Genomic DNA, 15,241 nt, shown 5'->3' on the forward strand with positions numbered 1-15,241 from the left:
CATCCATCCATCTATCCATCCATCTATCCATCCATCTATTCATCCATCCACTCAACAAATCTCAAGTCTCAACAAATGCCTCTTATGTATCTGGCACTATACTATATGTGGCAATGGCAATACACAGTTGGGACAAAGATCCAAGGTCCCTTGCTTCAGGTAGGGCCTGTTCCAATATGGTTTCAGAGAAAGGACGAGGATGCACTTGTCATGGAGAATGCCCCAGGCTTGCAGGGAGACATGCTGTCTACAGTGCCACACTTCTGACATGAAGGATGACCAGCAGGCACCTCAGCTGAGCTCACAGCTCAGCCTCAAGTTTCCATCTCTTACTTCCTTCTTTCCTTTTATCTCTCAAGGAATAGCTCCTCGGGCATCTCTAACATGGTAGGGACTGGGAATATGTCAGGGATTAGGCTGAACAGAATCTCTTTCCGCTTGAACCTTGGGGCAAGGCAAAGAGCAGGTCAGGTGAAGGCATCTGCCTCTGTTGGCCCCCGGTGGGAAGAGAAAGGACGATGACCTAGCTGGCAGTGTGTTGAAGATCATTCCCCAACACCATGCCTCACTGTCGCAACACGCTCTGTGACAAAATGATGTGGAAGACAGGAAGATGAACGGCCACATCCAAAGCGTCTGCTCAGTGCCCACTGCCACCCCATCTGTGTAAACTCTGTGCCTGAGCGAACACCTCCTTTCTGGTCCCTGGGGAGAGGGACTCATGAACGGAAATGTTCCACCTGGAAAATCAAAATGAAAGATCCATCTCGTTATCAGCTGAGCTTCTGTAAACTATGGGCTTTCTGAAGCTTCCACTCCCACCAAGGGGGGCACACATGCTGGCTTTGTTTCCTTGCTGAGGCAGCGCTGGGGCCCTGAGCAATGTATTTGCACAGCTAGAAGCCCCTGCTCTCACGGGAGTCTTGACTTGCTTGTCTACACTCACCACAGCCAAGGCTCATGCATGCCCCTTGAGACATTGAGAGGTTAGGGTAGCCAAACTCAAAATCAGTGTGACCCGCACCAAAGCTCTTAGGGGCCCAAATAAAATACTTTCCTACAAATAAAGAATGCATAACTGTCCTGAGTGCCCCAGCCAGCCCAGCCTAGAACCACACTTAGGACAAGCCACCTGTCAGCAGCTCTCCGAAATAACAATGGGAAGTGAGTCCACAATTCTGCCAGAGACACCTGCAGCACACGTGGCATCCGTGGAGAGGAGCTGGCGTGCAGGGAGAGGAAGGCATTGCGAATGGAGAGCAGCGCCGTGGGGAATGCAGCACACGTTTTGCCCCTTTAAAGTCAAAGAGCTGAGTGCTGCAGCTCCGCAGTGAGCGGAGGCGCTGTTCAGCACAGCACTGCTGAACAGCTGGCCTGCACGACTTGCGACGTCTCTCTCCCGCAGACTGTGCCAACGCTGCCTGGATCAGCACTGAACTCTGGAAACCCTCGCTGAAAAGTGACACTTTTCATTCATTTCCATTGATTTTCCCATTTCAGTGAAATTGCGTTTATCTTTTCTTCGGGGTTGTTTATGCATTGTGGTTGGAAATGCTTAATTCAGTTCCCATAATGACACACTTATTATAACTTCACTGCAGCTCAGATGAGAAAATCATGAGCTGGAAATTCTCTTGTCCCCCAAGTAAACTTAAAACACGGAACAATACCCTATATTCCCAATTTGGTTCCTAAGTAGAAAAGATTTGCTGTCAGAACACAGAGGCGCTGTTGTGGAGAAGCTGTAGCATGTGCTCCTCCCCCCGGGGCAGGAACTTGCAGGACTGGGGGTGGGGGTTATAGGAAGTTGGTGTATTTATTGCAGTGTGTATGTGTGTGGAAAAGTGTGCTGGACAGAGAAGATGGGTGGTATTGGAAATCATCACCTAACCTCCAAAGAAGAAAACATGGCAGTCATAAAGGAGGGAGAAAGTGAAGGAACTGGGCTCAATACTGCTCTGTTTAGAACTGGGAACAAATATATTCTCCAAGTGACAACCACAATGTAATGTATTTTTTTTTTGTCTCTCCCTTCTGATAATTTTCCACGTCTACCTACTGTTTCCTCCTCCTCAAGTGTAAAATCTTAAGGTCATTTCCAGGTTACTCCTGCTTTTCTTCCTCTATGCTAACAGACATATAATTAGGATTTGTAGAGATGCTCAGACTGTGGCAGGTGTGGGATACAAACATGCTCATCACTCGGGCCAGCATTGCCACGGTGCTTCCTGCAGTGGTCAGATATTCTGTCTGTGTTGTCCACCACAGCTGCCACTAGCCAGGAGTGATGACTGGACACTTGATACAGGGCTGGTGTGACTGATTTGTAACATTTTAATTCCAGTGACTATAAATTAAACTTTTATATTCCAATGTAAAATAATATGGCCTATATAACAATAATATGACCAATTATTATTTACTGGATAGTACAGGCCTAGCCCAAGAGAAAGGGGATACTGTCTAATGAGACAAGTTGCAGTGTGAAGCAAGGACAGCCACAGGTACAGGTATCAGGGAATGGGGGACAAATAAGACCCTGATGACTCAGGGTGAGGTGGCTTCTTAGAGTGCCATGGTCTAATCCAGATTCCTGTGAGAAGCTCAGCACAGAAAGGCAGAGAACAGGAGTTAAAAAGACACTCAGATGCATGGATTCATCCCCCCGAAAACAGAGGAAAATGGGCACAGCCCACTAAGGGAGCGCCTGGAGTACTACAGAGCCAGAGTGCTCGAGGGAGGCCGAGGGCGACGCCCAGTGCCAAGTCTGGGGAACAAAGTCAGGACTGTGAACTGCAGAAGGGGAGCAGATCTGGGGCGCAAAGGAGGGAGGTGAGGATGGAAGGGAACCCAAGGAGCTTTAGGCTTGCCGTACCCGCAAGGCCAACAGGGCTTCCTGCTGAGGTACCTGATGTGAGCTATGGGTGGACTTTGTGCCCAGGAGAGGTCAGGGCTGGGGGCGCATTCAGGTGGGGGCTTAAACAGGGATGGCGGCACGTGCTCAGTCTCAACAGGACAGCTGACACCCAGCCCGTCACGTCTCATGTGACTGAGTATGTTTGCGTGAAAATTGGGTCCTAAGTTTGGAATTTCACAAAAGCTCCCTGAGTTCTGAACTTCAAAATATCTGGAATTAAGAATGTTTTAAAAAAAGAAACATGAAATCTAAATATTCTGCTATAACCACGGATTCTAAAACCTTTAAAACTCTGGGCCAAGCCAAGGAGCTGGCCCATGCCTGACGGGTCCAGGAACAATCACTGTGACATGTGACCTGGGACAGGGCCTTGGGGCAAGGACATGGGGAGCAGAGACGGTCTCAGAGGAACCCAGGGACACCCACAGCAGAGAGGGGGGACCAAGCTGTCTGCCTGACTTGGTACCAAGGTCCCCGCCTTTCTTCCCCCTCTCCCTTCTGTAGGATCTAGAACTACAGGGCCTGAAGCAGAGGCTGGAGAGGAGCAGGCATCAGGTTGAAGAATCCAAGTCGCTTTGAGGGGCAGGGCCTTTGACAGTGTGTGTCTTCCTGCTCATATCACATCCCGTTTTCTGATACAGGTTTTCCCTACCAGACAATGTGAAACGTCTCATTTGTGCCTTTACCACAGAAAGCACCATTGACTCCCGCCTTCTCTTGTGCGAGACCACATTCTATTCTCAGGAAAAAGAAAACATTCTGCTCAGCTCACCTCCCGGTCCAGCAGCGCAGGTGACACCACGGTGACAATGTCTCCTTTCTCAGGATCGATGTAGAACATGTTGGGAGACGGCTTGTCAGGCGTCTGCTGACGGATATTGTACCGCAGGAGGGCATTGTCGGTGGCCGGGTCATCCGCATCGAAGGCTGTCATCCGCATCACAGTGGTCCCTGCAGGGTGGGTGGGAGGGCAGGAGATGGTTACCATGGGGCACTGGCGATGGAATAACGTGCCAATCACTTTCCAGGGGAAAAAAGATGATGCATTTCCCAAGCTCTGCTGTGTTTTAGCTTCCTGTTCCCACTCCATCACATTAAAAGGCCTGGAATAAGATGAAATCTCTGCTGCTCAGCAGAATGACAGCTTAATTTTTCCTTCTGCTGATTTCTGTTTATTTGCACAAGCTTTCATTCCATGTGGATGTGGCTCTGTGACAACGGCCTCCATTTGGAGACTTCTTATGGGATACCTACTCTGTGTGCTGGGGTTGTGTGGGGGGAACACACACAAAGCCACAAAACCACAGTCCCTGGTGTCCCGGCTTGATCTCAGGAGGACAGGGAAATACACAAACAGGAAAGACAAGAAAACACATCAAAGGCATCGAAAGGGAAACTATGGATGCAGAGAACAACATCACCCAGCCTGGGGTTCAGAAAATGTTCAGCTCGGGGTCTGGACAAGATAGTTGTCGGGTGAGCCAGTGTGAGAGGAAAAGGACAGGAGTCCTCAAAGAACAAGGTGATTCTACTTAAAGAACATATGAATTAAGCACCTAGGACTTCAGATGCTAAGATGAGAGCGACGTGGTTGGCTCCTTCACAAGGGAGCAGGAGGTGCATAAACAGGAGCTCATTGCATAAGCCATGTGGGCTATTGATAAGGATGTCAGAGTGCGGGTTCTGCACACACAGGACCGCTATGAACAGAAACACTTGTGACTCCTGAGGGCAACAAATCAGCGATTGGTAAAGATAATGCCTTCAATTCCTTGGGGTCAAATACACATGCCAACAAGGGATTTGTGCAAGGAAGTTTATGGGAACACTATCTGTCATGGCGAGAAGTTTGGAAATAACCTAGCTGTCCAATAGAGGGGACTCAATAAAGTGGGGTATCTTCCAACTGTGAAACACTTTGCAGCAGTTCAACTACATTGCAGATCTAATGTTTTCTAACATAGAAAATTCTCTAGGATCTGTTACTAAGAAATGTTGCTAAGAATGTTATACATATGGATAGTATCATCTTTGTGAACCTGCTTGCAAAGAATATTCTGCCATATGCGTATGTTTTGCAGGTACAGATTACATTCACAACTGAATAAAATTGAAAACATCATGCCACAGCAATATATGTGCACCCATGTTTATAGCAGTGCAATTTGTCATAGCAAAGTCTTGGAAACAACCCAAATGCCCGTCCACTGAGGAATGGATGAAAAAGATGTGGTATTTTTATACAGTGGAGTATTACTCAGCTATAAAGAAAGATAAACTTGAGGCTTTCATAGATAAATGGATGCAACTAGAGACCATATTCATAAGTGAAATAAATCAGACCCACATGCGTAAACACCGTATTGTCTCCCTAGTGTAAGAAACTGAAAGAGTAAATAGGATCCAAAAGGTACAATAGATATTGTGAAAGGGAAAGAAACTGCTCAAAAAAAAAGAAGAACAACCAGGATAGGGGAAGGAGAAGAAAAAGAAAGAAGGAAGGGAAAAAAATATATATATACATAGAAGATAGTGAAGCTAATTATTGCTTGTGCAAATAAACAGAAATCAGCAGAAGGAAAAATTAAGCTGTCATTCTGCTGAGCAGCAGAGATTTCATCTTATTCCAGGCCTTTTAATGTGATGGAGTGGGAACAGGAAGCTAAAACACAATTTCTATTGGTTTGTTCTAAACACATTTCTATTGGTTTATTCAAAGGAATAGTTAATGCTTTGTTGTTTGATCAATTTTGCATGTTTATATCTGGTAATCGGAACAACTAGTTTGAAGATAATAATATGTAATATAATAACTATTATTAATTTCCTATCATCTTGTTTTGAAATCCTATATTGCTTTTATTGTTTTTTTTTTCTTATTTTTTATTCTCTTTAAAATAAAAATAACTGCATAGAAAAAAGTCTAAAGAAGTGAACTTCCCACTGGTAATGGTGGTTAAATCTGGGGAAGGAGAGAAGGGGCTGGGATTAGGGATGGTCATCGGGAAAGATATACTGTTTTGGTTATTATCACAAGGTGGATGTACTGCTTTTGAAATTAAAATTTAAAAGAGAGCATAATTACACCTATTGAGAAAAACACCACCTGGAACTGAATCAGACAAATTTGTCCACTCATCTCAGCATTGTGTGGCCATCATTTGGCACACGACGCCCTGCCCAACCATAGTGCTTCATTGAAGGGACCTGCTGGTAAGAGACCAGAGCAGGAGGCCCATGGTTTCCAGCAGAACATGCACTTGCAGAAATTGCTGCAGCTTAAAGGAGACACGGTACTCATCCGGCTCAACTGCCAGCCTAGGTTCCTTTCCCTTGTCTAACACGTTGCTGTGATCATCAAAGCTGATTTACACTTTTCCCCACATTGGAATCAAACTATCAGCCCTTTGGCCTGAGTGATCAGGTGAAGAAGAGGAAGCCGCCTATCCTAACAGCTGGACCCGTTTGTGAAGCTCACCAATGTCGCCACTCACCCAGAAGCTCATTTTCTATCTACATCCCTTGTTTCTTTGTCCTTGAAGTTGTGGCAGGGCAAGAACAGAGCACTCTTGGCACACGCAGCCCTTATACTGCCCCAGGCCTTTGTAAGATAGCATCCCACCAGACGGCAGTCTCCCACTGAGCCGCACTGGGGAATCATGGTTCTCCACCCAGTGGCCCAAATGGCCACCCCCAGGGCACAGCTTGGATGCCTTCCTAACCTAGGAAGTCAGGCCTTCCAGAGGGTCTCTGTTGAGAACCAGAGGCATCAAGTTATATCTCGTACAGGTACAAATCCCCTATGATGAATATGATCATTACATATATTTAAAATGTACCAGTAAACTCAATCAATTTTTAAAAAAGAAGGAAATCAGAGGCAGATCCCAGGCCCCAGATCTCACCCTGGGAGGTGCTGAGTGAGTTCCATGTGGCCGAAGGCCGAGAAGGGGCCTTGACCCCATCAATTCCACGCCAAAGACTCAGGTTAAGTACACTTGACACAGTGGCCCTCACTTGGCCAGCGTCTAGTGAATGCTTAATTGCCGGAATCCATGCCCTGCTTAATCTGCCTTTAATTGAAGTCAAAGCTGAACAAGGGAAATTATAAAAATGAAGTCATCATGGCCTGCAACTGACATATGCATTAAAATGATTAGAGGAAGAAAAAAAAAAAAAGGCCTCTTGGAGTGATGAATATCACCAGAAAATACACTGAGAACGTCTTCTTTACTCTTCCAGATTTGATAACGTGATGTAACGCAGGGTTACCGTGGAATATCCCCGTGGCCACAGAGAAAGGGCTTGGATTCTAACCACTTAGCAGGAAATGAAAGAAGTTGTTCTTAAGCCCTGCCTTTGTCTTCGCACCAGTGTGGGCCCATACCTGGATCTGCTTTGGAGCAAGCCCACGTCCACGCAGACTGCCCGGTGCCTGCGTTAGGCAAACAGGTTTGCAGCACTGAGGAAGATGACTTTGGGCCACGTGCCTGGGTTCCAGCCAGTACCCGTGGACTTGGGTCAGGGCACTCAACCTCCCCGAGCCTCAGGCTTCCCACGGGCAACAGAAGGATGTCGACACCACTTTCCCCTTGGGTCACTACAAGGATCCAGTGGGGTGATGTGCTGAAATCACTCACCACCATGCCAGGCGGGTTGCTGTTAGGAAAGGTCCCTGTAATGGCAAACCTCACCCCAGCTGGCTCTGAGCTGACCACGGCAGTGCAGGGTGACAAGGGGGTTGGAGCTGCGTCAGCTTGGAGCCTGGGACCCGCACGGCAGGACTCCTGGCTTCCATCTCCTCTGAGGGCCCCGCCACATCCGCTTCCTCCACCACGTCCTGGTCATAGGGTACGAATTTGGGTTTCTGCTATGGAGATCATAGCTTCACACCAACACACCTGTGTGGGTCCGCTCACACGCCTGTTCTGCACAGTGCTCCTGCCTTTCCCTCCAGGATCAAGGTTCTGTTTCACATCTCAGTTTATCTGTGGACCCCAGAGCCATGTCAGCTCTTGCCAGCGCCTGCCCTGGAGGCTGAGTTAGGTCAGGCTTTTCTTCTTTCCAGGTTCTGCAAGGGCTAAAAGGAACTCCTAATAAGGAGGATTCTGCAAGGACGGGTTAAACCTCTGACAGCAGCATTTTCTACTTTAGAATTCTGGTTCCCCAGCTCAGTAAAGAAACAGATGTGGAAAATATGTAGCAAACACATATGCTCCCTGCACCAACATTTCTCTACCTTTATTCAGCAAATACACATCGGGAATCTCCAAGAGAAAGCAAAATCTGCAGCATTTGCTAAACCTCACTGTGGATGGAAACCCACCATTTAAAGACCACCTTTATGTGATGGTCAGTCTTAAATTTGAGCTCAAGGATACGACTGTGCTTTATTCACATCTGCAAGCTCAGCATCAGAGCTTGGAAGCTCCGCCATGAGTGCCCTTTGAGACGAATTGCACTGTCCACACTGACCAGAGCCACCAGTTCCCTTCTCCAGAGAAGAGTGGGCAGCTGACCTCCCTGGCCCGACATTGCCACAGCCAGTTCCCTGCACCACCTGTCTGAGCCCTCTGTCTGCTCCTCCTTGGAGGTGCCTCTTGGAACTCGATCCGGTGCTTATGCGCCAACTCCAAGCCCACATTCAGTAGGCGGCGCTGTGCTGCTGCTCCAATCATCTAGGGAGACCTCGCTTGTCCCCAGAGTTCCAGGAGGCTTCCCGGCATGCCTGCCTTACACCTGTGTGTTTCCAGATCACAGAGCAAGGATGACAGACGCAAGCTATGTCCTCTTCCAAAACTCTACGTCTTCTCCCCCTCACAATACCATTACAATACATGATAATCACCCTGTCACTCCCAGCAGCAGCCCTGGTAGAGCAAAATGAAAGAATTACGGGTTGCCAGTTGCAAGTCTCAGCCTGGACAGTCCTTGTCTCATGTCAAAGGACACGCCTGCCAACCTGACAGGCTGGTGAACAGTGGCAATTGCTTTATCCTCGTCGGGCAGCCCCTTCCTAGTGGCTGTAATTCTCTGGTTAAAGACAAGGGCCGCCTGGTGTCTTGCCCCTGAGCCCTGGTGTTTGCAGGCTTCCCTGCATCACTGTGGGTGGTCAAGGCCCTGGGAAGGCAGTGCCATGTGACTACGAGGGCAGCTCAGCCAGCCTTGGGGAGGAGGGAGGCTCCAAAAGGGTGCCCAGGCTGGCTGAGGCTTGATGTCCAGGTCTGCCTTCAGGACTGGTTCCATGGTAGGACCAAGAGGGCAGCTGCATGCTTTCCCGGGAAATGGAGTGCCAGAACACGAGAGAGGCAGCAGACCCCACCAGGTGACCTGACACTCAGGTCTGCGGTCAGTACCATTTCCTGGAAGCACCAAGAGGGCAGCCACGTCTGCGACAAAACAGCATATCAGTGTACATCATCAACTAGCAAAAGGAAATGGATTTCTGATTCCACTTACGCAACGTTTTGAGCAGAATTATCTAGGTCCACAGTGATGGTGAACCTTCTAGAGATTTCAATGATACAAACAGCCTGCTCCAGCACGCGTGCAATAAGTTCACCACCACTGACTAGGAGATGTGACTTAGAGGCAACTCAGAGGGGCATGTGACCCTGCAGAACTCACCGCCTCTGTCCTGACTCCTCCTGTTGGAAGAAAGGCCCCACTCCTTGCAGCTGGCATGGCTCAACCCGGCACATGCACCTTGGTCTTGGCAGTGCTGCCAATGGCCAGTCCAACGTCTTGGCCTCTATCTAGTTGGGATGATTCTAACTTGAAACCAAATTTCTCTTCAGTACCTGTCAGATTGGAGGGGTTTGGGACATCCTGAGTCCAGATGCTCAACCAGAGAGTTGTCCATGCAGGGCCGTGATCGGCTGAAGGTGGACTTGAGAATCACTGGAAACTGAACATCAGTGGCCTGGGACACAGGCCACGGCCAGCCACTTGACTAAACAGCAGCTACACCTGTCTGAAAATGCCATCTGGCCAAGGAGGCGGACACGACCCACCTCTCTCCTGTAGTCTTCAATAACGAAGGGAGACCGTGGGTATGCAAATACGTGTGTGCTGTCCAGCTTGAAATCCTGCATCACCATTTCCTAGCTGGGCCCCCTTGGGTGACTAAATTCCAACTGTGCCACTTACAAAAGCGCTCTTCCCTGATGGGTCACTATGGGCACCGAAGGAATGAATTCTGCTCACCCTTTTCATTTCTTTGTGGACAGCCCGCCAGGAGCCATCTTAGAGAATTTTCCTAACTAACACCTCCCCCCCCACAAAGAGCTGTGGACTCCACGACACACGGTGCATCTGCTTATGCACCATGGCCCTTTGGAGGACCACGGCCCATTGTAAAAGCTAATATTTTTAACCCTTTTCCTGGAGTCACTGACTTTCTTCCCCTGAGGGGTGACACCATTTCCACTGCGAATGTACCCTTGAATGAGTATGAGGTCTGACGCCTGGGGCTGGCAAGTAATCTAGAGATGAAAGTTTTTGTGTCATTTTCATTGAGCACCCAGTTTCGCACCCGGTTTGGAGGGGACCCATGCTCAGTGCAATGAGGGAGTGAAAAGTGCGGTCCCCTGCTTAGAGTTCGGCTTATAGCAATTTCAGGACTCACGCTCAGGGTCTGCAGAAGCAGGAATGATTAAAATCACACGAGAAAGCAGCTTCTTCCCAGAAGCCTCGGTAGGATGCACCATCTGCACGCTCTGGTCTCACCTACGATCCTCAGTACACAGAATTAGTAGGCAAGCTGTCAAACGCTTAGCTGGCGAAAGATAACCAGGGGTGGCCCGTGTTCCTGAGGCTGCCAAGGAATGAGTCGGAAATAACGGCTGATTTTCCCATTGACCTGTGTAAGCATTTCAGGCCTGCTTTATCTTCATTTGAGGAAACGTCCAACAGGAAGCTTCTCCTCATAATTCAGCTTTAGGTTGATCCGCTCATCCCCAAAGCACTGTTCTAGCTCTGGGGAGGAAGGCTGTTCAGAAAGTCCTGCCCAGTGCTCAGCAGGAGGAGGAGAATGAGCCTGGGGAACTGATGTGGCCCCACGGCAGGCTTGGAGAGTGGCTCTGTCTCTCTTGCTCTTTTGAGGCCTTCCCTCTGTCACCCCGTCACCCAGGGACTGTCTCCCAGCTGTGCAGACGCCGCTGTCATTTTCCACATGGCGGTGGGGCCAGAAAGCTCTTGGTAGCGTGCGTTTGGACTTGAGTGACAGCAGCCCGGCCCCACCAGCCCCGAAGTGTGACTGTGAGCCCCACAGTGGAGCCAAGGTTGCCGGGCAGGAGGGAGCCGCTCGCCCTACGCCCGCGAGTCTCACCTAAACACCACCAGGAAACTGCTACATTTCTGCCACGCAAGTCTGGAGCGGCCAGATTTTTGATTTTTCGAGAAAACCTGGGGATTTGGAGTTTTATGTCAATTGTCATACTGTCCCCATATTGGACACTCACTCATATTTAAAACTACAGACCACCGAGGGGGACTAGGAAGGCCACACGTGGGCAGTGACAGACACTGGCCTGAGGTGGTGCATCCGCTTACCGTGGCTGTCAGTGGAGTCAGGCCTAAGTCACTATTCTTCCCCGAGTTTCTCCCGGGGCTGTGACATAGTGTCTTGCTCTTTGCACAGCTTGGAGACACAAGGACGATGTGAACACCCAGCACACAGTTCACACATGGGTCTGTCTGATCCAAGGCAGCCCCAGGAGGTGCATGATGTCATCGAGCCCATTATACAGATGAGGAACGGAAGACTGAGGGGGAGGGAAGGCAATGAGCCCTCGGAGCCAGGATGTGAGCTCTGTGTTGCTGGGGGCCCAGATTACAGGCTGCTGCTCAGGACCCATTCCTCCTTTTCTTGCCTTTATGAACATAACCCAGATTTGAGCTAGACATTGCTAACTAGCTGAGATACTAGATGCTCCTCTGTTTCTCTGGGAGCTAATGCAGCCATAGCCATCAACTGAAGGTTAACAATGAGATATTATTAGAAGCAAACAGGAACTTTGACCAAGAAGGGTGTGTTTTTCTAATACCCTGGTTCCTCACTTCCTGTTGCCTGGAAGGCAGATGTGATTACCACAGCTTCAGCAGCCATTTTGGACCATGATGTGGTTCTTCAAATGGAAGGCAGCTGGTGGGAAGGTACAGCAAAAAGACAGAAGGCCTCTGGATCCCTGGGTTTCTGATGACCAAACAGCTTCCATGAAAGCCTGGACTGTCTCCCTTAGCTTCATTTACATACACAAGAAATGTTTGCAAGAAATGCTAAAGCCTGTCTTGTTTGAGCCATTGTCATTTTGGGTTTTCTGTCCCCTACAGCCATAACTAATTATCTTTGATAAAGGCAGGAAGTAAAACTTGAAGAAAAAAAATAAATACACTTTTCCAGGTACCTAGTATTACCTAATAATACCTAATATTACCTTAGAGGGTAAATTCAGTTGCTTTCGATTAGAGCTAGGTGACACTAATGTCCACAGAACGAGAGAGATCCGGCCAATTCTTCATGTGTGTTCAAGAATTTAAACTGGCTTTTGGTGGTCTAAAATGTCCAGCATGCACAGCCAGTCTTTATGTCAGGGACATGGCAAGACTGTCACCATAGGGGGCCCAGAAAACCATGCATTCCCAAAGCCTGGCTCTGGTGTTGTCCTTCCCTCCCACACGGGCTGTGGGCCTGGCCACAGGACTCCCTGTGTCCAGTGGGACACAGGTGAATGTCACTGGAGACTGCTGCGCATGGGTTATGGGTTCCTGGAACCGCTTCATCTGCAACACCTGGGCCATCCTGCTGGACCGAGGGGCCGTGTGAGTGGGAACTGTGGCTGCCAGGTTGGTGCCTCTCACAGACTATAAGCTGTGTCAGGTGCGGACATGGTGGGGGGAACCACCCAGCTCTGGCTGCACCAGGCTAGAGCAGCCAGGTGAGCAGCCTCGGGCAGAGGCGTCAGAAAACCACGCAGCTGAGCCCATCCCACCTGCAAGTCATGAGCAAATACACAGCTGCTGTTTGAAGCCACCAAGTTTGGGTGTACAGTAGTTCGTTATACAGTCACAGATGACTGGTAAATGTGTATGGATAAATTAATCATCACATAGGAGGTAGAAAATAATACACAACTAAAAATAGCAGAGTTTACCTCAAATGTGGAAGATTTCTATTTTAAATAATCAATAACCTGGCAGGCTAAAGGGGTGGATCAAAATAAAATGAAACAAATGCAAAGCAGGGTGTGAAGCAAATGCAAAGCTAGCTGTGGTGGCCTACATCTGTGATTCCAGCACTCTGGGAGGCTGAGGCAGGAGGATTCCAAGTTCAAACCCAACCTTGGTGTCTTAATTACCCAATGGGACCCTGTATCACAATAAAAATATAAACAAAGAGGTAGGGGATTAGCTCAGTGCAAAGGCACTAGGTTCAATTCCCAGTACCCTTTACTTCCCCCCACCAAAAAAATCGGAAACCCTAAAACAAAAGCAGGCATGGAAAAAAATCAATGAAAATTTCAAAAAATACAACTCACTTCCTAAATGTTGGCCTTTTAGGTGCTATGCTTTGGGCCACTAATGATGTTACCACTGAGGCATTGAAATACACTGGCAATTGTTTCAGTCACCTGGTGGATTTCATTACCATTTTTACTTTTAGAACAATAGGAAATGAACCTGGCACACACTCCGTACTCCCGGTAAAGGCCTGGGTAGAGTAAATACCATCAAATGGCACAGCTCTGTTCTTACAAACAAAAACACCTTAAATTCCGAGGCTGTTGTAAATTGGTCTAATGGCAACTTTGAGTGTCTCCGGGTGGCTGCAATTACCAAGGGTTTGATTTGAAACGTGATAGGCTTTGCCTCTCAAATCTGCTTTCCCTCCCTGGAGCCAGCTGGTTTCCAAAGTACAAATTGACAGGCAAATATGTAATAAGTTATGACAAGATGAGCAATGGTGTCCCCCATCTGTTTCCGAAGGCTGTTAATTTTTGTGCCAATGGGAGGTGGTGGTCACAAGAACACCTTATCAGGATGATTCAGTCCTTCAGGTGCCTGCCTGAGTCTCACAGCATCCTTGCCCTACTTTTCTGGTGAGCTGTCATTTAATTAAGCTGCAGTGGGCCAGATTTTAGGAGAAATAATTTTCTGAGATAGTAGGTAACAAATAGCTAAAACTGGGATCCACCCCACTGTGATTCACATTATTGCCCTAATTTCTTCATTTTTAGTCAGAGTGGCAAGGTGGCATTTTTCTCAGGCCTATTAAAATATTCCATTTCATATTTTTGTCTATCATTCCTTTGTATGTAGTTCTTTTTGAAGGATATGAAATTTCTATTCTGAATTACTTGATCTTGCCAAAAATACTCCAAATGAATAATTTTGAATGAAAACACTACCCCACTATTCCAAACTAATAAAAAATATTCATGTCATATTAGCATGAAGTAGCCCTAATTCTTAAATATAAATACATAATTCTAATAAAATCATAGAAGCCACAAAGGGCATTGTGCATTTCTATTTGCTTAACCAATTTAAAAGATTTTTAAAAGGGCAGCCTGGGTCTTCTCAGAGCAGTAGTTTTCAATCGGAGGTCACTTTGCCCCATGGGTGACATTTGGCAATGTCGGCAGGCACTTTTGGTTGCTGCAGTTGTGCCAGGCATGGATACTGGCAGCCAGTGGGCAGGTGCATTGCTAAGCATCCTACGAGCAAGGAAACCGTCAAAGACACCAAGACAATGCTTTGTGCGTGGCAGGAGCTTCACGAACATTTGCGGAATGCATAAGTGAATAAATTACCGAGTGAGTGGATGAGGAAGGCTGAACGGCTTTATCATCGCCTGCCTTCTAGTGGAGCTCCAGGTGAGGCTGCAGGCAAGGTAGGGAACAGTACACCAGCAGCGACTGCCTTGTGCTGAGCATCAGTTCACTCCTGGGTTAATTCCAAGTAATGCACTCATTCTTACGTAACAGTTCTAAGCACAAAAGGTGAAGCCGTTTCGCCATTTAAAATCGAACTATAACGGTAGATAACACGACTCTGACACGCAAGCTTAAATAGCGTCGAGCTTCTCTTGCATAAGAAACTCAAAGTATACATAATTTAAGGATAACAGGACACAAAATAAAAGATCATAGGAAACAGGAAGACAGAGCTCTTGCAAGTGGGAAGAGAACCAGGAGATGGAGGGGGAGGAGGAGGAAAGGAGGGCAAGGGGATAAAAAAGAATTAAGATGTGCCATGTACAAGCACCAGCTCCTCAGATGCATGGGATCATTATGTGCTACAAACTTGCGCTAATAAAAAATG

At 47.8% G+C, this 15,241-nt stretch overlaps 1 protein-coding gene across 2 annotated transcripts in view; it reads right to left on the reverse strand.

Annotated features, from left to right (window-relative positions):
* Cdh13 (cadherin 13) overlaps window positions 1-15,241 on the reverse strand; it is a 1,142,761-nt gene that overhangs the window by 259,100 nt on the left and 868,420 nt on the right. For both annotated transcript variants that reach the window (XM_005413239.1, XM_013509197.1), the window contains one exon: window positions 3,690-3,868. In XM_005413239.1, the coding sequence (XP_005413296.1) occupies window positions 3,690-3,868 (179 nt within the window). The remainder of the gene's footprint in view (window positions 1-3,689; window positions 3,869-15,241) is intronic.

Source organism: Chinchilla lanigera, unplaced genomic scaffold (assembly GCF_000276665.1).
Source record: "Chinchilla lanigera isolate Chin_1 unplaced genomic scaffold, ChiLan1.0 scaffold00163, whole genome shotgun sequence".
Classification (NCBI taxonomy): Eukaryota; Metazoa; Chordata; class Mammalia; order Rodentia; family Chinchillidae; genus Chinchilla; species Chinchilla lanigera.